General features: G+C 36.8%; 1 protein-coding gene across 6 annotated transcripts in view; it reads right to left on the reverse strand.

Annotated features, from left to right (window-relative positions):
• Window positions 1-26,642, reverse strand: part of SPAG17 (sperm associated antigen 17) — a 232,623-nt gene that overhangs the window by 79,440 nt on the left and 126,541 nt on the right. For all 6 annotated transcript variants that reach the window (XM_021922730.2, XM_021922743.2, XM_021922725.2 and 3 more), the window contains 7 exons: window positions 26,276-26,454; window positions 24,565-24,656; window positions 12,276-12,515; window positions 11,205-11,316; window positions 9,760-9,912; window positions 3,769-3,882; window positions 1,069-1,244 (listed from right to left, as the gene is read on the reverse strand). In XM_021922730.2, coding sequence (XP_021778422.2) covers window positions 1,069-1,244; window positions 3,769-3,882; window positions 9,760-9,912; window positions 11,205-11,316; window positions 12,276-12,515; window positions 24,565-24,656; window positions 26,276-26,454 — 1,066 coding nt within the window. The remainder of the gene's footprint in view (window positions 1-1,068; window positions 1,245-3,768; window positions 3,883-9,759; window positions 9,913-11,204; window positions 11,317-12,275; window positions 12,516-24,564; window positions 24,657-26,275; window positions 26,455-26,642) is intronic.

Genomic DNA, 26,642 nt, shown 5'->3' on the forward strand with positions numbered 1-26,642 from the left:
TACCCCTGACCCCTGACAGGCCCTGGTGTGTGATGTTCCCCTTCCTGCGTCCATGTGTTCTCATTGTACAACTCCCACTTATGAGGGAGAACATGCGGTGGTTTTCTGTTCCTGTGTTAGTTTCCTGAGAATGATGGCTTCCAGCTTCATCCATGTCCCTGCAGAGGACATGAACTCATTCTTTTTTATGGCTGCATAGTATTCCATGGTATATGTGTGCCACATTTTCTTTACTCAGTCTATCATTGATGGGCATTTGGGTTGGTTCCAAGTCTTTGCTATTGTAAACAGTGCTGCAATAAACATACAAGTGTGTGTCTTTATAGTAGAATGATTTATAATCCTTTGGGTATATACTCAGTAATGGGATTGCTGAGTCAAACAGTATTTCTGGTTCTAGATTCTTGAGGAATTGCAACACTGTCTTCCACAATGGTTGAACTAATTTACACTTCCACCAACAGTGTAAAAGCAGAACCATCTTTTGATCTTTGTTCTGTTAGGAAAACATTTAGAGTCAAAGTGTGTGTGTGTGTGTGTGTGTGTGTGTGTACTATGATGAAGGGCTAGGGGTAATAGGTGGACTTCTCTTTAATCAGAGGTGGGCTGTTAGTCTTGTTAGATTCTTAGCACATCAATATCTAAGACCAACTTGACCAAATGAAACTGTTTCCATTATTTGGTTGAATATATTTTTTTTCCAATTGTTATTCATCTCAGTGGAGCTAAACAAAGTATTAAAAATATGGGATGGCAGCAAATTGACCAATCAAAAGCAAAGAAAATCCAAGAAATAGAGTGGAAAAAAGGTTGAACTAAGTTTTTCCAAACTTAGAATGAATGACCTGAGACAACTTATGTATGACAATATGTCTCCTGGAGTGGTAACCCAACTTTTGTGTACAAATCCTTCTTGTCTATTCAAAGTTGAGACTACAAGGGACATTAATGTATCTGCACAATAAAATGTATGCACTGTAATAACACTATTGACGTAATTCATGGTTTTAAAAAAGTTAACACTGAAGCAGAAACAGAGTTTGGGAATCTACAGCAAGGTTCGTTTACCTTTTTCTCTTCTTCTTTTGGGTGCTCTTCTTCTTTAAGAGATTCTTTGGGTTTTTCTTTGCCTTTTATTTTCCCTTTAGTTTTGCTTTGAGGAACGGTCACTATAACAGGAACCACTGTTGGAGTGAGTGCTGAAGGGATATTCAATATTGTTTCTAAATTAGGATCCTTATCTTCTAAAAACAGAAAAAGTAAAAATGAAGTTGATTCAACATTCAAATTTGATATCCTTGTGAAATAATATTTACAACTCAAAAATTTATACAAGTTGACAACAATTTTTACCTTGCTAAGTGGTGGTGCACATGACAACAGAAAGTATTCTGAGTAGTGGCACAGCATAAGAAAATGGGCAGATGTAAGAGACAGCATAGTTTATTCAAGGAACTGAAAGTCATAGAAATAATAGGGTAGGAAGGTATACTTCTCTATGGGAAAATGGATCAGGTCGGTTGTCATTCAGGGTTTGGGTAAACAATCATGTAAAACTTAAGTTGGGGCCTGATTAAGATTCTTAATTTTAGGTGTATTCAGTAGGAGCCCTGAAAGGCAGTAAGAAGCAAGAATGATCTATTCCTCTTAGCAAGAGGAAGTAGTGTCCAAAGATTTGATTGGGTTTTTTTATATTTTTGCCTATTTCATAGCTGTATTGTCTACTTTTTATTTGTCCAAAAGGTTATTAAATTATGTTTAGCTGTATATACCCAATTAAAGGGGGATAATTGGAATGGAAATCTGTTTAGCCATTAGCAGATAAAGTTCTTAAATATCAGTTATATATGAACCCTTAGAAAATGTGTGTGTGTATATATACATATATATATGTATGTATGTGTTTTTTTCCAAAGACTTATACCTTCAACTTTTTTTTTTTTTTCTTTTTTTGAGACGGAGTCTCACTCTGTTGCCCAGGCTGGAGTGCAGTGGCGTGATCTCGGCTCACTGCAAGCTCCGCCTCCTGGGTTTATGCCATTCTCCTGCCTCAGCCTCCTGAGTAGCTGGGACTACAGGCGCCCGCCACCTCGCCCAGCTAGTTTTTTTGTATTTTTTAGTAGAGATGGGGTTTCACCGTGTTAGCTAGGATGGTCTTGATCTCCTGACATACCTTCAACTTTTTAAAAAAACATATAGGATGTAAAATATTACTTATCTACACAATAAACATTTTCAAATGCCATATTTATATCTTGAAATTAGGAACATCTGTTTAAAATTTATTACATATTAATTTAAGGACTAAATCAGGATTAAGAAAATCACTCAGGAATAGGAGCAACAGAATTGATAGTAGGTATAAATATCTTAATCTAAAATAATGATAACCTATATTAAGAAGAGGTAAGAATTTTTAGTGACTGTGTAGTGATAATGGATTTTAATACAAAATTTGTTAGGCATCAAATGACTTCTCCAGTTGCTGATTTAACAACAAATCAAAGACAAAGACAAAATTAAAACACAAAAACTCCAATAAAGCCAAAATACTAAGAAATCTAATGGACTCTCAAACTCAGTAGAGTACTAGGATATCTGGCACAAGGTAAGAAATAAAATTATAATTATCCATGAAAAATTTATCACTGCAAAAAAGAAACTATATAGAAAGACAGGTAATTGGATCACCATGATTGACACTAACATATAGCTTTAAGTTCAGGCAGCATTGAGTTTACCTTTGATTTTATAATACTTTAAAAAAATATGTTGTGGTTAGATCCCTCTAAAATGCATGGGAAGCCACAAATTTCCTAATTGGTTCTTGGTAAAGTGACATCCTATTTTGTGGTTTGTAAAGAAATAGTTCCAGTTGGATAATTTGTTTACTGAAAATGGGGTAGAAGGCTGGGTGCAGTGGTTCACGTTTGTAATCCCAGCACTTTGGGAGGCCAAGGTGGGAGCATCACTTGAGCACAGGAGTTTAAGACCAGCTTGGGAAACATAGTAAGACTTCACCTCTACCAAAAATAATTAGCCAGGTGTGGTGGTGTGCGCTATAGTCCCAATTACTCAGGAGTCTGAGGTGGGAGGAGTGCTTGAGCTCAGGAGTTTGAGGCTGCTGTGAGGCATGATTGCGCCACTGCACTCCAGCCAAGTGACAGAACAAGATCCTGTCAGAAAGAAAGAAAGAAAGAAAGAAAGAAAGAAAGAAAGCTTTCTGTCCACTTAGTAGCTCCTTTAAGGCTAATGTCTTGAAGCACACTGAACAGTTTTATAATTACAGGATTCACAAAGAAAACCAAGAGGATTCCTTGGCAAATTATGGTTTCTTTAACACCCAACTAAAAGGCTCATTTTTATGGAGTAGTTGACAAGGATAACTGGTATATATGTGTGTGCATATACATGTATACATACATGTATATATATCACACACATGTAATCTTATACGTATAAGTGATTATATAAAGGATTATATAAAATGTCAAAGCATTTCAAAGCATTTTTATTTTGTATGCATCTATGTATGAAAGATTTTATATATATATATATACTTATATACACACATATGTATGCACACATATATAGACACACACACACACACACACACACACACCCCTCTTCTATTCCTATTATGCAGGAAAAACTATGAGGAACATTAAATCATAACATGTTATTGACAAGTGAGCAGACTGAGAATGGGCAGTTGCAGGGGCCCTGGGCAGTGGGGCACACTTATCCTTTCTGTTGTGTTCATTTCACCTGGTGCCATTCCATTTGATCCATAGTAACTTATTGAGAGGCAGATTCCATTTTCTAAGGTGGCAGAAAAAGATCCAAACTTGCTGAAAGCTTTATTCTTTGCATCTGATACTTCTAAAAGACAAAATCAAATCAAAAACGTTTTCATTTAATTCAAAATAAATATAACGAAGATTGTGGTCTACCACAATCAACTTAAAAACAATTGGTTTAGCTCGACCATGCACTCAGGGTTGTTAGACGTAGGGTGGAATTACAAAGATAAGAACACGAAACTCTTGTTTTAAGGACTTTAGGTTACAACGAAGTGAGGAAATCAATGGGTTGATGGCATAGCCATAAGCAGATTATTCATCTGGCAGATCGTCCACATGGCTTTTAAAATTAAAACCATCAGTTCAGTTTCAGTTTCCCCACATTTTAAAACATTTTCTTAAATTCCCACGTTTAAACTTTTTTATATTTTAAAACATTTAAAAATTGTTTCAGTCAAACATAATTTTAAAACAAAATTGTTACGGCACATATTTTTTTCTTTTCTCAATTTTTAGGTTTAGGGGTTACATGTGCAGGTTTGTTACATGAGTAAATTGCATGTCACTGGGGTTTGGTGTACAAACAATTTCATCACTCAGTTAGTGAGCATAGTGCCTGATAGGTAGTTTTTCAATCCTTACCCTCCTCCCAACCTCCCCTCTTAAATAGGCCCCACTGTCTATCATTCCCATCTTTATGCACATGTGTACTCAGTGTTTAGATTCCACTTATTAGTAAGAAAATGCAGCACTTGGTTTTCTGTTCTTGCGTTAAATTGCTTAGGATAATGGTCTCCACTGTATCCATGTGCTGCAAAGGATATGTTTTAGTTTTTCGTGGCTACATAATACTCCATAGTATGTATGTACCACATTTTCTTTATCCAGTCCACCACTAATGAGCATCTAGGTTGATTCCATTTCTTTTCTATCATGAATAGGAAGCACACATCTGAAGGTGTATGTAAAGAATTTGTGAATTTTCTGACCTGTTGTTTTATTTTCAGTTCACCATTTCCTCCATTATCAGATAATAAAGATGGGGCAATATTGATTTAAAATAATGTAACTCATGCAAAGATAATTTTTAGACTGGGAAATTCAAATGAACCATGGAACAAAAGGTAATGCTTTAAGAGAATGAAAAGAGAAGCCACAGAGTTGGAGAAAATATCTGCAAAAGACATATCTGTTAAAGGATTATTACTCAAAATGTATGAAGAATTCTTAAAGCTCAATAACAGAAAATAAAAACCTGATTAAAAAATGGGAAAGAAACTTTGACACTCCACCAAAGAAGATATACAAATGGCAAATAAGCATATGAAAAGATGCTCAATATTATTTGTTATCTGGAAAATGCAGATTAAAACAACAAGATACCACTAGACACCTTATAGAATGGAGAAAATCCAAAACAACAAATCATGGTGAGGATATAGAGCAACAAGAACTTTCTTTCATTGCTGGTGGGAATGCATAATGGTACAGCCAATTTGGAAGACAGTTTGGTGGATTCTTCCAACATGAACATACTCTTACCCTATAATCCAAAAGTCACACTACTTGGTGTTTACCCAAGGGAGTTGAAAACTTATGTCCACACACAAACCTGTACACGAATGTTTGTAGCACCTTTATTCACAATTGCCAAAAGCTGGAGGCAACCAAGATGTCCTTCAGTAGGTGAGTGGGAAAAGACTACTCACGCCATGAAAAGACATGCAGGAAACTTAGATGCATATTACTAAATGAAAAAATTCAATCTGAAAAGCCTACATAGTGTATAATTCCAACTACATGATATTATGGAGGAAGCAGAACTATGGACACAGTAAAAAGATCAGTGATTATCAGGGGTTAGGAAGGAGGGAGAGATGAATAGACAGAGCACAGATTTTTAGGGCAGTGAAACTTCTCTGTATGATACTATAATGGTAGACACATGGCCATTATACATTTGTTCAAACCCTTAGAATGCACAACACCAAGGGTAATGTAAACTATAGACTCTGGGTGATAATGTTATGTTAAGGTAGGTTCATTGACTGTAACAAATGTACCACTCTGGGTGAGGAATGTTGATAGTGGTGGAGGCTGTGCATGTGTACGGGAAGAGGATGTTGAGAAATCTCTGTAACTTCTGTTCAATTTTGTCATGAACCTAAAACTGCTATAAAAAATAAAGTCTGGTAAAGTAAAAAGATAATGCTTAATATCCAGTAGGGTTCAGTTCACGAAAATTGGTATCTTCATGCACTATTAATGAGAGAGTGTATTGGTAGAAACTGGAGAAGAAGAACGGGCAATAAGCCATTTAATGGAGTGGAGTGGACAGAGACAAGAGTATTAGTCAGAAGAAAGAAACCACTAAACAAACAGAACACATGCTCAGCGAAATATAAATTATAGAAAAGTTAGCTAAATGCTTGAATTTTTTAAAGTACATAAGGATATTTTGAAAAGCACTTTCTAGAATTTAAAAATATACTTTCCTAACCAAACCATTCATAATCAGTAGATGACTTGAAGGGAGAATGGTTACTTTTGAGATTCAAATGAGTTTCTTCGAAACTCAAGTGAAAAAATTATTTCAAAACAAAGCAGGCTAGGCACGGTGGCTCACACCTGTGATTCTGGCATTTTGGAAGGCTGAGGCGGGAGGATTGCTTGAACCCAGGAGTTTGAGACAGGCCTGAGTAACATGGTGAAACCCATCTCTACAAAAAATACAAAAGTTAGCCAGTCATGACGTGCCTTTAGTCCCAGCTACTTGGGAGGCAGAGGTGGGAGGATCCCTAGAGTCCAGGAGTTCGAGGCTGCAGTGAGCTATGATTGGGCCACTGCACTCTAGCCTCAGCAACAAAGTGAGACCCTGTCTATAAAACAAACAAAACGAAACTCAGAGCAAACATTTAAAGAGATAGTATGTTTATATGAAAAACAACATGAAAACGGCCTTTTTCTGAAAAGGGCCCGATAGTGATTGTTTTAGATTTTATAGGCCAGGTATATGGTGTTTATGACATTTTCTTCTTTGCTTTTGTTTCTTGAACTATTCTTTACAAATGCAAAAACAATTCTTAGTTCATGGGCCATACAAAAGACGTAAAAGATTTGGAGGATAAACATATGCAAAGTGTGGCTTTTACAGAAGGAAAAAAGGAACAAATGAAGAAGAACAAAAATTAAATTAACAACCAAATTAAAATTTCCTGACCTAAAGCTGGAGCTTGAGTCTTAGATTACAAGGGCTCATCAACTTCTAATGTGAAAATTACAAGATGATGCAATAGCAACTATGAATCATAAAAAGAAAAGGATGACAACCCAAGGATCCTGTATCCAGCCAAGACGTCCTTCCAGATATCCAGAGACGCATAAACATTGAGAGGGCATACTATCGTGTGCCTCATGTGAAGAGAAAACTTGATAAAACTAAACAAAAATCAATAAACCAGGACAGAAATAGAAAAGAAGAAAGCAAGCAGTGGTGGGCAATGACCATTCCTCTCTGCATCCTCATCTTTCTCCCTGTCTGTTGATCTGTTGTAGATCCATCTAGATCAGGGATTAGCAAACCTTTTCTGAAAAGGGCCTGATAGTAAATGTTTTAGGTTTTATAGGCCAGGTATATGGTGTTTATGACATCTTCTTCTTTGCTTTTGTTTTATGAACTATTCTTTACAAATGCAAAAACAATTCTTAGTTCATGGACCAAACAAAAACAGATTGTGGGGCAAATTTAGGTCAAAGTGTGCAGACTCCAGGGATAATTAAAGCTGAAATGAAAATGGAAGGTTTAATATTAGGGCTAAAAATGGGACATTAGCCAATAATGTAAAAAATAAAATAATTAAATTATTATACATACGAATATATAAATGTTTGTATATAAATAATATATACATACATGAATATATATACATACATGAATAACCATACAATATAAACATATCGGTAAATTGTTTACCAATTTATAGAAGAGTTAGCTAAATGCTTGAATTTTTTAAAGTACATAAGGATATTTTAAAAAGCACTTTCTAGAATTTAAAAATATACTTTCCCAACAAATCATTCATAATCAGTAGATGACTTGAAGGAAAGAATGGTCACTTTTGAGATTCAAATGAGTTTCTTAGCAACTCAAGTGAAAAAATTATTTCAAAACAAAGCAGGCTAGGCATGGTGGTTCACGCCTGTGATTCTGGCATTTTGGAAGGCTGAGGCGGGAGGATTCGTAAATTGTTTACCAATATGTTTATATTGGTAAATTTATATACATATCTTCATGTAAATAAACATACATATCTTCATGTATGTTTATATTGTACACTTATTCATGTATGTATATATATTCATGTATCCAGCCAAGATGTCCTATTCATATAATTCATACATAGTTTCATGTATGTTTACATAGAATTTTATAAATATAACTAAATATATTGATTTATTTTGGTGGAAATCACCTAAGTATGCAAAACATGGAAATAAGTAAACTATAATTATATACCGATAAAAAATTAAATCATCAAAAAAATCTTGCTTTCAAATAATATTTAATGAATATGAAAATGCTCATGAGGATAAAGTAAGAAAGAAATACATTATTAGCAGAGGTCATCACTGCGGTGGCAGAATTATAGGCAATGGTTATCTTCTTTAAGTATTTCCATATTTCTCAATTTTTAATAATAATCCATATATCTTTGTATCAGGTAAAACAAAGAAGTCATTTAAAATTTTCTGTGCTAAGTTTTTGGGAACATTCACACCTATCAAACATCGTGTTCTTTCTCTAGCAAAGGGCTCAGAGGAAAAAAAACATTGTGTTCTTACCTTGGGTTTAGAAAGTGTCACTAAACTCATATGTGAAATTTAGTTATTGGTCATATCACTAATTTTCTTTTCCTTCCTTCCTCTTCCTTCCTTCCTTCCTTCCTTCCTTCCTTCCTTCCTTCCTTCCTTCCTTCCTTCCTTCCTCTTCTTCCTTTCTTTTTTTTTCAGCATCTCTCTCCATTATCCAGGCTGGAGTGCAGTGGTGCGATCTTAGCTCTGCAATCTCTGCCTCCAGGGTTCAAGTGATTTTCATGCCTCAGCCTCCTGAGTGGCTCACCACCACGCCTGACTAATTTTTGTATTTTTTGTAGAGACAGGGTTTTGTCATGTTGGTCAGGCTGGTCTCGAACTCCTGAGCTCAAGGGATAAGCCTGCCTCAGCCTCATTACAGGCATGAGCCACTGCGCCCTGCCCTTATATCACTAATTTGAGTTGAATACATTTAGTAACTCATTTTCTTTTGCAGGTATAATCAACACCATACTGGACAAGAAAGAAGCAATTAATTTATCTTAATGATGTTTCCTGGTACAATGGTGTTATGAAGTTTCATGGTGTTTTATCAATGGACATCCATTTGCAGCTCTCATTTCCAAGTAGGTAATGACTCTCATGGTCAAATGTATGGTTTTTCCTTGTCTTTACAACCTAATATATTTGGTGCTACAGAGGATTAAGTGATAGAGCATAGGAAGAAACCTCATCATTGCAGTGCCTATTGGAAAGAAGCTGAAACTATGGAATCACTGTGAAAGGACCTGCATCTTCGAGAATTCAGTTGGTACAAGTGCATAAACCAAAATTAAGGGCAGAATAGACACGGCAAACTCAATGATTGCTCCATAAAGATGACCAGTCTGGGTAGACTCTGTATCAAACAACTGGAATCAAAAGCTCGGTGCCCAGAGGAACAAAAGCCAAATAAGCAGCCCACTACGATGTACTATGTGTATAATAACATATTATAATACAGAATGTCAAAATACCTCAGTTACCATGTGGAAAAATTCCATGTGCTAAGGGCAAGAGGTCCATATGTATTTGTGTCAGGTAGATGGGTTCAGCGCATTGCTTAAGCATTAACCTCCACTGGCACAAAGATGCAGCTGCTTACCTGTTTCAAGATTTTGTTCCTCATCTTCTTCTTCTTCCTCTTCTAAATAATAGTCCCCTTTCTCTTCCCTTTTCACAATTTCCTTAGGGTCATTTAAATGAATTATAAAATTGTGCTTGTCCTTTATCACTCTCACTTTGATAAAAGTTGGGCCTGAGGAGGAACCATAGAATAGAAGATGGGCGATTAGGATGCCACATTAAGCTCCTCAACAAGATAGTTACACAATGCTCCACAGAAACCAACACAGGAACAGAAAACTAAACACTACATGTTCTCACTTAGGAATGGCAGCTAAACATTGAGAACACATGAACACAAAGAAGGGAACAATAGACACCAGGGCTATTTGAGGGTGAGGGGAGGGTGAGGACCAAAAACCACCTGTCAAGTACTCTGTTTATTACCTAGGTGATGAAATAATATGCAGACCAAACCTCTGCAATATATAATTTACCTATAGAATCAACCTGAATATGTATCCCTGAAACAAAAATAAAAAGGCAGCATAGAATATAAACCAGGGAGGGGAAATGCCTAGAGATGTCAACACCTCTATAAGACAAAGCCTAAGGAAATAAAGTAATGGTGGAATTCCAGGCATAAATGGCAGGGAGACCAAGGAGGTATTTGCAGGCCTTTTAGTCACATTTCAAACCCAATTTCAGAAGAGAAAATGAACTGGCTGAGGCAATGTATGCCTATAATCAATATTATGATTCATCAAATGATATAATTAATGTGAAATGGTTTTGCGACTTCTAAAAATTATGTGTGTTAGTTTTGGTAGCTATTATTATTATTGTGGTAGTTAATAAAAATTTTTCCAACAACGCTTTCTCTTTTTTAGTGTTCAGACCCATTTTTTTTTGTTTAAAAAAAATTGGCTATCTCCTCTCAATTTGGATTGAGCTATCAACCCTCAAAATTGACAGAACTAGGAGAAAATACTGAATTCACTATCAATCACCTGAAACTTACATGCATTGTACGCTTACGCAAATCTTAGTAAGAGCTACAATAGGTGGATGTTGGGAGTAGGTTCCAAGCTCTGTGCTCAAAAGCCACACCAGAAAAATGCAATAAACTCACAGAATGTGCTTGGTTTCTGGGATAACAAGGTGTGCTGTAATGAAAATTATTACTTAATTGCTTATTGCAGTTACTATTACTTTTTACCAATTGTATGGAAGTATTTTAATATTTTAACAACTAGAATGGTCATATTAGCATGTATCAGTTAAACTCTTGACTGACCTATGCCTTGTAGAGTCAATTACAATAGAAGAAAGTGTGAAGTCTGAAAATGCTGACTGTGGCACCTAAATGTATTGTAGGGGACAGAATAACACTCTCGCCTATCAAACTCAGGAGTAGAGGGCCCCTGGTTATCTGAAATGCATTATTATCTTTCCAGTCATTAACTGGTTGCTTTCAAAATGTACCTTTTTCAAACATTGTCTTTTCCACTTCAATCTGCCCACCATCAGAAGGGTACAGGTAGTAATTTGACCCCGAGATTTGAGTAGGTATATTTCCCATATTGTATCCGTGAAACTAGAAGAGAAAATATCATGCTTTGAATGTGAAGCTTCAATAGACAAAAATCAACTTATCAGTGTTAGCGAACTAAAGTTATCAGAAGCTTAATTTCGCTAAGTATGTCTGTCACTTTGCAGACTCAGAGGCCAGTGTTCATATTATTTTTAGAAACATCTATGGTGTTATAACAGGCAGAATTAAAGATATTATGTTAAACTCTGTTCATCGGTACATTCTCATAACCTAGTGAAAATTGAATTATCATACTATTGTCAAGGCAGTTCAAGAAGAAATCAAGTTCTCATTCACTGGTTGTTAATTTTCTGTTTAAAGTGAACTGATGCTGGGGAGAGTGGACACTCCACTTAAGGAGGTCATATGTAGAAGATATTTTTTACTGAGTGTTGCTAACAGAGGTCCAGGGGATTTAATGCATGCTAAAACTTGAGAACAACTGGTTTAGAGGAGTAGCTACAAAGCACAGGGGCTGTTAGATTTCTTTCCATTTTTTTTTTCCCATTAGGTTTTCCTCACAACAGCTAGCTGAGAGAGAACTGGCAAAGGGAAGCTTTTACAAAAGCATACAAGCCAGAAACATGATTGCCCACAAAAAGACAACAAAATGTAGTCAGCAAGTGTCATCGTCTGAGACAGAAAAAGCCAACTTTTGTGTTCACTTATTTACATATATCTATAAGAGTACTTCTGTGTCAAATTTCTACCTTTACTGACCTTAGCTAGGTTCATGGCACTCAAATGAAAAGTGACCTGAGGCTGTTTTCATCTTGATGATTGACTAGAAACAAGGTTCTAGACATCAGGGGTGGAATACAGGTTTGAGCTCACTGATACCAGAAGAAACCCTAGGCCTACTGTGGTGGCAGTAAAAACAAAAGAATCTTACAATAGCTGTATTTTCCCAAAACAAATAGGAATAGCCCAAAGAGACTAAGTTTTGCAGAATTGGAGCGTACTGAGTAAGTTATCTCAGGTTCTGGTTGGTGGGGGGACTCTTCTATTACTTCTTGGACCTTGATTGGTTCTTCTTTAGATTTCTCCTTGTGAGATGGTTTTTTCTTCAAAGACCTACTATCTTCTTTCTCTACATTATCCTTGCCTTTCTTTTTACCAGCTTCTTTGCTCTTCTTCTCTGCTTTCTTTTCTTCCCTTAAGCGCTCCTCTTCTGCTAATCGATCTTGCACTTCTTTCCATGCCTGTAAACACATTTAAGAAATTTAAATTTAACAGGATTTTGAAATGCTTAAACATAGGTCCCATTCAGGTTCATTTTGGAGAATATTTAACATGATTTTTGTTAGTGTATCTCTGACAAATCAAAATACTGAACTAGAAACCTTGACGTCATCCTTGATTCTCTTTCTCACTCAACTTCTGTCTACTAAATCCCGCCAATTCTCCCTTAGAGATGTCTCCTCACTTCAGCTTCTTCTCTCGTGGTTTATTTTGCAATTTCCTAGGTTCAGGTCTTCATTATCTTTAGCCTGGACCATTGTAGCAGCCTCTTAACTGGTCTCCCAGTCTCCTATCCTTCACATGAGTCTGATCTTTAATTTAGGTCCTAAAGATAGTTTATTAGCAATGTGGAAGACTAGATGTTCAGAGAAACATACTTGGGACAAAATAATTCAAAAATGATGGATAAAATAGGTAAAATGATGGAGGGTAAGTCTCCTGTAAGCACTCCTAACCACAAGCCTGTCCTCACATAGACTTGTGGCCAAAATACAGATTACCTTAACATTTTATTTTAAAACAGTTATTGAAGCAGGAAAATAGGGTCTAGAGGCAGGGAACAAAAGGCTGATTCACACTTCAGCAATGACAGGAAACGTCCTCTGCTAGGGTGTAGGTCAAGTAAATGACTTTGTAACTTTACTTCGTTCTCTCCATTTACATAGAGCGTACCCCAAGTAACCAATGGAATCCTCTAGTGGGTATTTAAATTCTCAATAATTCTGTAACGGGGTCTTCGAGCTCCTATGCCTGGAACCATTCCCACACTGTGGTGTGTACTTTCATTTTCAACAAATCCCTTCATTCCTTCCTTCCTTTGTTTGTGCATTTTGTTCAGCTCTTTGTTCAAGATGCCAAGAACCTGGACTCCTCCACCATTAACATTATGATTTGATATAAGCTCACAAATGAAAATCACAAAACACGCAGAAGTAAACCACTTTGAGTAAGAAACAAACTGTGAAATCATATCTACAAAAACCTCAGATATTGTAATTACCAAATAGAGAATATAAGGTAAGTTTTAAAACATGCTCAAATAAATAAAAAGAAGTATTAAAAGCATAAGTAAGAAAGAGAGGATTATCAAAAATGGCAAGGTGAGTTTGAAAGACTTCTTGAAAATGGAACTGAATTTTTGAAAAGGCAGTATTTGAACAGATAATGCCTGAGACATTTAGAGAGTTGAAGAAAGACGTTCATACTAACATTAAGGAAGACCAAGAAATCAAAAGCAGGAAATAACATTGGTGTATTGGACTTAGCTCATATTAACTTAAAAGAGTTTATTGTTAAATTTTTAGAAATTTTGTGAGCCAACTGTTAACCATGATCATCATCTAAAAATTATATAAATTTGCAATTAAGAAAATATTAAAAACAAATGCAATAAAGACTCAAAACTTACCACAATGTAAGTATTTTGTGACATTTCACTATTGTCTATGCTCTGGAGTTTATTTATGTCAATTGTAATGGTATCATGACAACATTATATGATGGTGTGCTACTGCATAGCACTGCCAACTTCAGTGTTGTCATATAGTAGCTTGAAATCAGCTATTGTAGGGGTACTTACACTACAAACACCAGCAAATGCTACAAGTCAGGACTGATTGATTGTTTATTATCTAGATTTAAGGAAGTGATGGAGATCATGTTAATAATGCAGACTAGCTGTTATATTGTTACTAGCACAGAAAGGTGAGGAAATAGTCTTCCATTATTAAAAAACGATTACTTGACTCAGCAAAAAAGTTGCTAATGTTATTGACAAATGAGTGACATATCCTTTCTTTGTTTCACTTTTGTCTTACTTGTTAACATAAATAAGAATATCAGCATTCATATTAGAACTAAATGTGTTTATCAATTGTAACCATAGCTTGGCTAAGGATACAACAGTTTAGCAAAAATCAATTTGCAGAAATCAAAATGCTATTTGGAATTTATGGGTCGCTATATGGAATTTACATAAATAATATTATATGCTTTATTATTACATGTAAATTTTGTATTTTATATATATACTCTATATCAGAAACATTTATAACTTATGTACATATATGTATACTTTCGTTTTCCTAGAGTGCTACTGCTTAAGCATTTACCAGCACACCACTGAATGTTTTCAAAGCAGCTAGAGAGAAAAGATAAACTGTTCACTTTGGGAGGCCAAGGCAGGCAGATCACAAGATCAGGAGTTTGAGACCAGCCTGGCCAACATGGTGAAACCCCATCTCTACTAACAATACAAAAATTAGCCGGGTGTGGTGGTGGGCGCCTGTAATCCCAGCTACTCAGGAGGCTGAGGCAGGAGAATCGCTTGAACCCGGGAGGCAGAGCTTGCAGTGAGACGAGATGGCGCCACTGCACTCCAACCTGGGCAACAGAGCAAGACTCTGTCTCAAAAAAAAAAACAAAAACAAAAACAAAAAAACTTGTCTATGAAAGAATGACAAATTAGATGGACAGTCAACTTGTTAACACCCACAATGTGTCAGCAAGGAAAATGTGGAAAAATATCTTAAGAGTTGACATGGTTTGGATTTGTGTTCCTGCTCAAATCTCATGTCGAATTATAATCCCCAGTGTTGGAGGAGGAGCCTGGTGGGAGGTGATTGGATCATGGGGGCAGATTTCCCCCTTGCTGTTCTTGTGATAGTGAGTGAGCTCTCAGGAGATCTGGTTGTTTAAAAGTGTGTAGCACCTCCGCCTTCATTCTCTTCCTCCTGCTCCACTCATGCAGGATGTGCCTGCTTTCCCTTCCCCTTCAGCCAGGATTGTAAGTTTCCTGAGGCCTCTCCAGGCATGTTTCCTGTGGAGCCTGCAGAACCGTGAGCCAATTGTATCTCTTTTCTTAAAGAATTACCCAGTCTTAGGTAGTTCTTTATAAAAATGTGAGAACAGACTAATACAAGAGTGATAAGAGGAAATAAAAAAGCCAACCAAGAATTTTATAAATGAAAACTATGTTTAATGAGTAAGGGCAAAATAAAGTCATTTTTCAGATAAGTAAAAACTGAGTTTAATAGCAACTGTGATATTGGGGTATAATAAGAAACAGATATTTGGTCATCTTTCCTGGCTCCTGGCACAGAGCCCCTAAGTCCCTTGGAATTTCATAAGTGATAGGAGCATCTTTTGCTCTAATGAGGCAACTCTTGTCATGTTCTTCAGGATAGGATGTGGGCTGTCCAGAAAGACCAAACCTTGATTAGAAGTTTGGGACTTTCAGCCTCATCCCCAAACCCCTCAGGAGGGAGGAGGAGCCAGAGATTGAGTTAATAATCTATCACGCCTGCATGATGAAACTTCCATAAAAACCTCTAAACGACAGGGTTTGGAGAGCTTCTGAACTAAGATGGTGAATGCATCCAAGCTTTGGGAGAATGACACACTCCACTTCCGTGGGGACAGAAGCTCTTGTGCTTGCGACTCTTCTGGATCTTGCTGTATGTACCACTTTATCTGGCTGTTCCTTTATAATATCTTTTTATTATCAACCAGATAATAAAAAGATATCCTTTTATATCTTTTATATCTTTTGTATCCTTTATAATATCTTTTTATTATCAACCAGAATAGTAAGTACAGTGTTTTCCTGAGTCTTATGAGACATAAGCTTTCTAGCTAGTTATCAAACCCAAGGAGGTGATTGTGGAAACCTCCAAATGAGTAGCCAAGTCAGACAGAAGTGTGCGTACCCTGGGTACCCAAAAATTGTTACTTGCAATTGGCATCTGAAGAGGAAGCAGGCTTGTGGGAGTGAGTTAATCTACAAGGTCTGTGCTAACTTTGGGTAGTTAGTATCAGAATGGAATTTCATTGTAGAACACCCAATTGGTGTCTGGAAAGTTGCAGATTCAGTTGGTGTGGCAAAAAAAACACCCACAAATTTACTGTCAGAAGTATTGTGAGTAAAACAGTTCATAGCAACAAACCCCCCGTAAAAGAACTTCTAGAGCAAAGACTCCTGAAACATAAAGAAGAAATGCCCGGCCGGGCGCGGTGGCTCAAGCCTGTAATCCCAGCACTTTGGGAGGCCGAGACGGGCGGATCACGAGGTCAGGAGATCGAGACCATCCTGGCTAACACGGTGAAACCCCGTCTCTACTAAAAAAAAAAAAAATACAAAAATCTAGCCGGGCGAGGTGGCGGGCGCCTGTAGTCCCAGCTACTCGGGAGGCTGAGGCAGGAGAATGGCGTGAACCCGGGAGGCGGAGCTTGCAGTGAGCTGAAATCCGGCCACTGTACTCCAGCCTGGGCGACAGAGCGAGACTCCGTCTCAAAAAAAAAAAAAAAAAAAGAAGAAGAAATGCCCAAGGAAACAAATGGTAAGCATGGAGATAAAGCTAAAACAACATTGACCATGTAAGACAATTACAATGAGGTCAGGCACGGTGGCTCAAGCTTGTAATTCCAGCACTTTGAGAGGCCCTGGAGGAGGTTTGCTTGAGCCCAGGAGTTCGAGACCAGCCTGGGCAACATAGTGAGACTCCATCTCTACAAAAAATTAAAAACTTAGCTGGGCATGGTGGCACACTGCTATAGCCCTAGCTACTTGGCAGGCTGAGGCAAGAGGATCATTTGAGCCCAGGAATTTGAGGCTGCAGTGAGCTATTATCATGCCACTGCACTCCAGCCTGGGTGACAGAGCCAGACTCTGTTCCTAAAACAAAAAGTAATAAATAAATAAATAAATAAATAAATGAAACAATTACAATGATAATGTTTAATTTGTAGGAAGACAAAAAAAATCAAGATAAAACTTAAGCATCAGTTTAAATCATTTTAATAGTTCCTGGAATTGTTCTGAAAGAAAAAAATATTTTGTTAAGTTTAGATTTCATTAAATTATACTGAAATTAAGTTAAACTGAAATGATATAACAAGTTAAATTTCTACAGCAATCACTAGTAGGAAGAAAAATTGCATATATATTAAACTTTTCCTATAAATGGCCAGAGAGTCAATATTTTAGGGCCAAGAGGCAATATCAAGGACATCCATATAGGTACTTATGCAATGAGAGAGAAAAGAAATTTATACAACTATTTTACTGACAAATAATTGAGTACAATTTTTAGTAACAAGAAAAATAGAATTCTTTTTTTTGTGTTGGGGGGATAACATTTCACTTATTTAGAGTGAAAATCAAAGTTCCCTATTATCAAAGTGATTGCAAAATGAAAAGAGGAAAATAAACTTAATACAAAGAAAGCAAGAAAGGAGGAAAAGAAAGGATCATAGAGAATATATAAAATACAAAATAGGTTAGTTGAATAAATCCCAAACACGTCATTAATCAGAATAGATAAAATGGAGTCTACTTTCCTGCTAAACATCAGTGTTCATCAGACAAGACTTTTAAACATCTATTTGTAGTCCTTGTTTACAAGAAACACACTTAAAATATAGTTTTTGTTGCTCTTGTGAATAAAATTTATTATTTGTTATGTTTTCTAATTGGTTATTGCTGGTGAATAGGAATGCCAGTGATTGTTTTCAACGTTCATCTTGTCTACACCTGCACTTCCTCAATTCTTTTTAAAGTCAACACAGAGTGACATCAGCGAGATGGTGGAATAGGACTTTCCAGAACTCATCCCTCACAGAAACATGGATTTTAACAACTACCCACACATGAAAATACCTTCACAAGAGCTAGGAAACCCAGGTGAGAGAGTATAGCATCTTAATGTAGCTTGGAATTAAGAAGACACAGGCTGGTATCTGCAGATCACCCCTCCACACCTGCCCCAGTGCCAGGCCAGCCCCTGCAGACTCAGGCTCTAGGCCCACCTCACTGTCAGGCCCACTTCAGTGGTCCCATCATTCAGGCTGCCTCTAGCACCAAGCTGGCTCCCCGTGGCCCCAGGCTTCAGGCCTGCTCCGGTAGACTCAGCCTCTAGGTCCTTCCCGATGCTAGGACAGTTCTCAGATCCCAGACTTCAGGCTGGCTCATGCAGATCCAGCTTCCAGGCCCTCATCATTGCCAGGCCAGCACCTATGCTTTCCAGTTGCAGACTGGCTACTGCTGACTCAGGACCCAGTCTGCCTGAAAACCAGGCAAAACTCTGCAGCCCCAGACTCCAGACTGGCGAGTGCAAAACCTATCCTCCAGGAACCCCCGGCACCTGTTAGTATCCAAAAACTCAGCCTCCAGGCCGGCCCTGTGAACACAGACTCCAGACTTGCTTAGTGCCAGGTCATCCCCTGTGGCACCAGGTTTCAGACCAGCCCCTGAGGCCTCATGTTCCAGCAGACACGAGGTCCAGGACTGCTCTAGCAGACTGAGGTTCCAGGTCCATCCCAATAGACCCAAGCACTGGGCTGGTTCCTGTGAACCTCGGTTCTAGGGTTACCCCTGCAGAGTCAGGTTGCAGGCTGACCACATGGTTCTAGGACCCAGGCCTGTCCTCATGGCTCAGCACCACGTCAGCCCCATGCTCCAGGCTGGTGCCCAAAGCCCCAGGCTACAGTGGACCCAGGCTTGCCTCCATGGACTCAGGCTCCATGCCCATCCTTGTGGACCTATTTGTAGGCCCATCCAAGTCTCTGGCCAGTTCCTGCAGACTCAGGCTCAAGGTCTGCTCCAGTGTCAGGTCAGCACTCAAGGACCGAGGCTCCAGGCCCACCTCAGCCTGGAGGTTGAACCCTGTCAACAGATTTACCCCAGTGGACTCTGGTGACAGGCTGGCTGCTGTGGATTCATGATCCAGGCTTGTCAGAACAGACCCAAGCTCCAGGCCCACCTCAGCAGACCCAGGCTTCAGGCTCAAGCCTTCAAACCCAGAAAAGATAAATAAAACAATTCAACTTTCTGTTAAAAAATTAATGAAACTAAATTTGTTTTTCAAAAAAATAAACATGAATAAACTTTTAGCTTAACTAAAAAAAAGAGGGAGGACCCAAATAAATACAATTGGGAATAAAAGAGGAGACATTACAAACAGTACCACAGAAATACAAAGAATCAGCCAGGCGCGGTGGCTCACGCCTATAATCCCAGCACTTTGGGAGGCTGAGGTAAGTGGATCACGAGGTCAGGAGTTCAAGACCAAACTAGCCAATATGGTGAAACCCCCTCTCTAATAAAAATACAAAAATTAGTCAGGTGTGGTGGTGCCTGTAGTCCCAGCTACTCGGGAGGCTGAGGCAGAAGAATCGCTTAAACCCGAGAGGCAGAGGTTGCAGTGAGCCGAGATCGCACCACTGCACTCCAGCCTGGGCGACAGAGCGAGACTCCATCTCAAAAAAATACATATATAAAAATAAAAATAAATAAAATAAAATACAAAGGATCACAAAGGGTACTATGAATAATTACACACTAATGAATTGATAACCTAGATGGAATGAATAAATTCCTAGAAGCATACAACTTACCGAGATTGAGTCATGAAGAAATATAAAACTGAACAACAATGAAGAGACTGAATCCGTAAGAAAATGTCTCCCATCATGAAAAGCCCAGGACCTGATGGCTTTACTAACGAATTATCTCAAACATTTAAAGAAGTAATACAAATTCATCTCACTCTATGAAAAAAATTAAAGAGAAGAGAATACTTCCAAACTCATTTTATGAAGCCAACATTACCCTGATACCAAAGCTAGACAAGGACATTGCAAGAAAATAAAATGACAGGCCATTGTCCCTGGTGATGTTAGATGCAAAAATCCTTCAAAAAATTCTAGTAAACTGAATTCAACAGCATATTTGAAAGGCTCATTCTTCATGATTAAGTGTGATTTATTCCTGGGATGCAAAGATGATTCAACATATTCAAGTCAATATATGTGACACGCCATATTACAAAATGAAGGATAAAAATCACATGATCATCACAATAGATGTGGAAAAAACCTATGACAAACTCAAATATCCTTTCATAATAAAAACTCTCAACAAAGTAGATAAAGAAGAAATGTGGTAGATAAAGAGGAAATGTATCTCAGCACAATAAAAATGTCCATGCTACCCAAAGTGATCTACAGATTCAATACAATCCCTATCAAAATTCCAATGTCATCTTTTCATACAAATAGAAAAAAATCCTAAAACTTATAGGGAATTACCAAAGACTCCTAATTGCCAACACAATCTTGAGCAAAAATAAAAATGCTAGAGGTATTGTTACAGTAGGTAGCTAGTCAGGCATGAGCAGGGCAGATGAGGGCTGCCACCCATTACACACAACAGGAATGCCAGATGACCATCAGGTGATGGCCAGGCAGTTGTTAACTGTCTGTCTAAAATAATAATTGGTCACAGCTGGTGCCAGGGAAGGGGCGTCTTCCAGTAGATGGAAAACACCTGAAACTGGTGATCAGCAGCTTCCCAGTGAGACTTCAGGAGTTGGGTGAGTGGGCTCAAAAATGTGCGTTAAGAGGCAAAATAGTGGAGTTTAACTGGTATATGAACTTCCTCTAGGAATGCTAGACTGGTAAGGGAAGAACGCCTCAAGTGAGCATGCATACAACTCCAGAAATCATACTATGCCTGCTCCCCTCCCAAATGCTAGCAGACCACTGCACATGTGGACAGCCCACCCCAAGGGAAGAATCATGGGAGAAGTAATGCAAGACCCTGGAGTATGCCAACATTTAAAACACCAAGTCAAAACGTCAAACTGTGCACTTGATCTCTCAAGTCACCTGCTCAGCCCTTTTCCAAGTGTACTTTATTTCGTTTCATTCCTGCTCTAAAGCTTTTTAATAAACTTTCAATTCTGCTCAAAAACTTGCCTCAGACTCTCCTTCTGCCTTATGCACCTCAGTTGAATTCTTTCTTCTGAGGAGGCAAGAATTGAGGTTGCCGCAGACCCATATGGATTCGCCACTGGTAACAGTATCACACTACCTGATTTCAAAATGGTTAGCTATAAAGCTATGGTAATCAAGACACCATGGTACTGGCATAAACACACAGACCAATGGAATACAATAGAGGGCCCATATGTAAATGCACACATGTACAGTCAATTCATATTCAGCATAGATGCCAAGAACACAAAATTGAGGAAGACCAAGTTTTTCAATAAATGGTGTTGGGAAAACTGGATATCCACATGCAAAAGAATGAAATTACACTCTTATCTAATGTCCATGCATAAAAAACAACACCAAATGGATTAAAGACGTAAATGTATGTCCTGAAATTATGAAACTACTAGAAGAAAACACAAGAGAAATCTCCATCACATTGTTCTGGACAATGATGTTTTGAATATGACCTCAAAAGCACAGGCAACAAATGCAAAAATAGACAAATGGCATCACATTAGACTAAAACCTTCGCACAACAAGAAAACAATCAACAAAGTGAAGAAACAACCTATGGAATACGACATAATATTCGAAAACCTGCAACCGATAAGAAGTTAATATCTAAAAATATACCTAAGGTACTCAACTCAGTAGCAAGAAAACAAATAACCCAATTAAAAACTGAGCAAAGGACCCAAGCAGACATTTCTCAAAAGAAGGCTTACAAACGTCCCACAAGTTCAGGAAAAAAAAGCCCAGCATAACTAATCAGCAGGGAAATGCAAATTAAACTCATGATGCAATATCATCTCACACCTGACAGAATGGCTATGAGAAAAAAGACAAGATAATAAATGTTGGGGAGGATGTGGAGAAAAGAGAACCATGGTACACTGATGATGGGAATGTAAATTACCACAGCCACTATTGAAAGCAGTATGGCAGCTCTTCAAAAATTAGAATTAGAACTACCATATAATCCAGCAATCCCACTTCTGGATATATATCTAAAGGATCTGAAATCAATATCTTGAGAAGGTATCTGCATACTCATGTTTATTGCAGCATTATTTACAATAGCCTAGATATGGAATCAACCTAAACATCCATCAACAAATAAATGAATAAAGAAAATGTGAGATACACACAATGGAGTACTATTTTATGTATATATTCTATAATACTATGTATACATATATTACATTATGTACATACTACATTATGTATTATGTATGTATATATACACAAAATACATAATACATATTATATAATATATAGTTATAATATATAGTGTAATTAATATAGTGTTATATATAGTGTAAATACAATACTATTACAATATATAAACCATATAATATATAATACTATTATAATATATAAACTATTATAATATATAAAAGTATATATAGACATACACACACACACACACACACACACAATGGAATACTATTCAGCCTTTAGAAAGAAGAAAATTCTGTTATTTGCGGCAACATGGATGAGCCTGGGGGACATTATATTAAATAAAATAAGCCAGGGACAGAAACACAAATAGCACATGATCGCACTTATATGTGGACTCTAAAAGAGCTGAACTCACAGAAACAGAGAGTAGAATGGTGGTTACCAGGGGCTGCAGGAAAGGGGATCGGAAAGACGTTGGTCAAAGGTTGTGAAATTTCAGTTAGACAGGAGGAATACATTCAAGAGATCTATTGTACAACATGATGACTATAGTTAATAACAATGAAATGTATACTTGAAAATTGCTAAGAAATTAGATTTTAAGTATTCTTGCCACATAAAAATAATAACTATGTGAGGTGATGCATATGTTAATTAGCTTGATTTAGCCATTATATAATATGTACATAATTCAAAACGTTATGTTGTACACCAGAAATATATACCATTTTTCTCAGTTAAAAAATAAGTAACAAAAATAAGTTTTTATAAGCCAACATAACCTTAATACCAATGCTTGTTAATAACAACACAAAAGTCTATAGACCAATTTCATTCACCATGGATATAAAAATTCCAAATAAAATGCTATCAAATCAAACCCAGATTTTTATGGAAATAACAATATGCCATGAACATATAGTACCGTAATTTTTATCTATTATGTATGTAAAGATGTTCCCAGGAGATTATTAAAATTAAAATTACTAGGTTCTACTCTCAAAGATGCAGTTAGGATGGAGTAAAGGAATGTGAATTTTACTAAGTCCCTCCTCCCACCAGACACCCTTAGGCAATTATGACATATGTAGTTATGTGGGATGAGAACTAAACTTAAGGAAACCATGAATTTTTTTATAGAAATGCAAATTCAACTTGTGTTGTTAAATCAATCTCTATAATTCAATATATCAACAAAAGAGGAAAACTAACATATATTAGTCTCCAAACAAATAAGAGAGTTTAAAAATTAATAAAATTTGGCAGCAATTAACAATAAAGTTGATGGTATGGCATATAATTTTCTTTACTATTAATATCCAGAAACCAGAGCCTCATCAAAATTAATCAACTTTGTTTAAATGTTTATTGAATTCTCATAGGGGTGGGGAAGTTGGCTCTTGCTTACCCAGTATTAAAGCTTGCAACAAAGCTATCATAATTAAAATAGTATGGTACATGCATAGGAATAATTAAGTAGGTGACTGAAACAGAATACAACATTCAAAATTGAATTCAAAGAATAAATGGGTGCCTAATATGCGATCTAATCGGCACCCAAATTCAGTGGGGAGAATTAATGTTATATTTAATTAAAAAGTACTAGTAACATAGCCTATCTGGACAAAGAAAAAGTAAGACCTTTACATTATACTATATAAAAATACATTTTAGATAGATATCTAAATATAAAAAAATCTATAAAAATATTCTAAGAGAATGCATAAAAATATATATGTATATCTCAAAGTGGAATCAACCCAGTAGAATCAATAACATAAAAGCCCTTAAACCACAATGGGAAAAAAAATAACAGAGTTTTTCAAAAACTGTTTAAAAATAAGCTGTAACATACACACAAAAACGCACAAATAGCACAAATCAGACACTCCTGTAAGTACCAGCAGGTCAAAAAGAGATGGTCTCCGGCTTCCAGGAAGCCATCCTCATGCTTCTTGCCAATCACTACTGCCCCAGAGGCAGCCACTATCCTGTTCTGTAATACTTTAGTTCAGTTTTGCCTGTTTTTAAACTTTATGTAAGCTGGATTACCTTGAGAGAGCCTTCTAAAATGAAAGGAATCTTTTCCTTCTCTTTTTCTTTTTCTTGATCTGATATCTCTGTTTTGCTGATTCCTTTGTAACCTATAATCAGACACAATTAAACTTCTTAGTAACTCTTAAATAAGATATCATAGAAGGACCAAATCTCTGGGTTAGATGAGATTTCAAAGGCTTTCAAGTTCAACTTCTCATTTATTTATCTCTGATTTTTTTCTTGCCATCTCTAGAATGAACATCTGAAATGGGACTAAGCCACATCAGTGACGGGGAGCTCAGTTTCTGGGGACAGTTCATTCCATTCTCAGTGTGTTGATACGTTGCAGCTTTTATTGAACTGCAGTCTCTCTCTCTCTAAAGCTTTCACCTAATAATCCTAGTTTACCGCTTTAAGACTACACCGAACAAATCTAACGTTTCCATCCACATTGAAGCCCTTCTCTTGCCATTGTAGTCATTCTATTTTGAAGACTTATATTTTTCTGTACTTGAGAGACCTGAAATTGAATGCAATATCTACCAGGTACATCCAATACCAAATTAACCATTATCTAGATTTTCACAGGTTTTTGGTCTTTTCAGTAGTATTATAAAGAAAAGGCAGTAAACTCACATTTTTTATCTTACTAATAGGCAGGTGTGGCCCTAGACGTGAGTATTAGAGGGCAGCCCTACCCATTTTTTAAAAAAATGTAGTCCTATCTATTTCTTTTTCTTTTTCTTTTTTTTAGGTACTTAATGCTCTCCTTCTGGGTCCCCATCAGGACCCAGAACTGATAGATTATACAACCATTTTGGTCGATATGGTAAACGGTTCATCATTAACTTGGTTTTATATGGTTTACTTTAAAATCATGCCAGGTACAAACTCCTTTGGTAATTGATAGAGGTTGCCAAAATTTTGGAAGTTATGTAGCGTTGCTCCTTTATGAGAAATCCCTCTCACTTTGGCTATAATAAATGAATATTATTAACAAGGAGTCCATTTTCTTTGAACAAACAATGAAATATGATTATTTTCTAGATGAATTATCTCATTGTTTCACTTCTTTATCAAGTATCTTTCTAAAAGTCTATTTTACTCTGTCACCGTCTTCCCCTTCTGCCCACAGCCTCAAGGCCACAATAACACAACATAACCACCACAACAACATCATCATCAACAAAGGTATATATTGATCCAATATCCTGTCAAGTACCGGCCACAGGCCTCCAAAAATCTCTTTCCCTATTATCTTTAGATTCCTACTCCCAGTTAGTCTTGGGACCCTTCTGTATGCTGTTCTAAGAAAGATCTTGTTTTAATCTCACTTTTGGATTCTATAATTGTTCAAATAGATATCTATTAACTCTGAATTTACTTCTTATGTTGTCAACAAATCTTAGATAGCTTAATTTACCAATCCTACCAATAAAGGCATTTGGCATTTCTCTAACATGTAACATTTGATCTGCAAAACAGATGGAATCTTCCAGATTTGACAAGAAGTGGGGTCAATATAAACAAATATTCTATTATTGCACTCAGGTACAATCCCATATTTGGAATGCAGCTACTCTATTTACTAGAGAAAGTGAAGAATCACAGGAACTTTTTTGAGTAATTCTTTTTAATGCTGAAATATTCAGAGTCTTGATTAAATTAAGAGATAGAAGAATGTTCTTGAATTTTATTCCATGTGTAAGTTGAACTGGTTACTTACTTTTAGATTTTTTAAGGGAAAAGATTTTGCTAGCAGAAGTAAGTCTGGCATTAGCAGATTTCAACTCCAGCTCAGCTTTGGTCCTGATGATTTCCTCATTCATTTTAGATTCCTGATATATAGCTTCTTCTTTTGTAATCCAATCTTGAATAGATTTTGCAACAAGTTCCAAATAATTCCTAAACAAAACAACAACAAATGTCAATTTACTATGAAAGTCAATAAATACTAAAGATATTGACTGTGTAAATAAACTTTTTGCTCATGTTGCAAATATAATGAGTTTGAATATATCTTAGATGTATTTTGCACAAAATAGTCAAATACAAATATCCCATGAGCATATGAAAAATGCCCTTCATCCACA

Source organism: Papio anubis, chromosome 1 (genome assembly GCF_008728515.1).
Source record: "Papio anubis isolate 15944 chromosome 1, Panubis1.0, whole genome shotgun sequence".
Taxonomy (NCBI): Eukaryota; Metazoa; Chordata; class Mammalia; order Primates; family Cercopithecidae; genus Papio; species Papio anubis.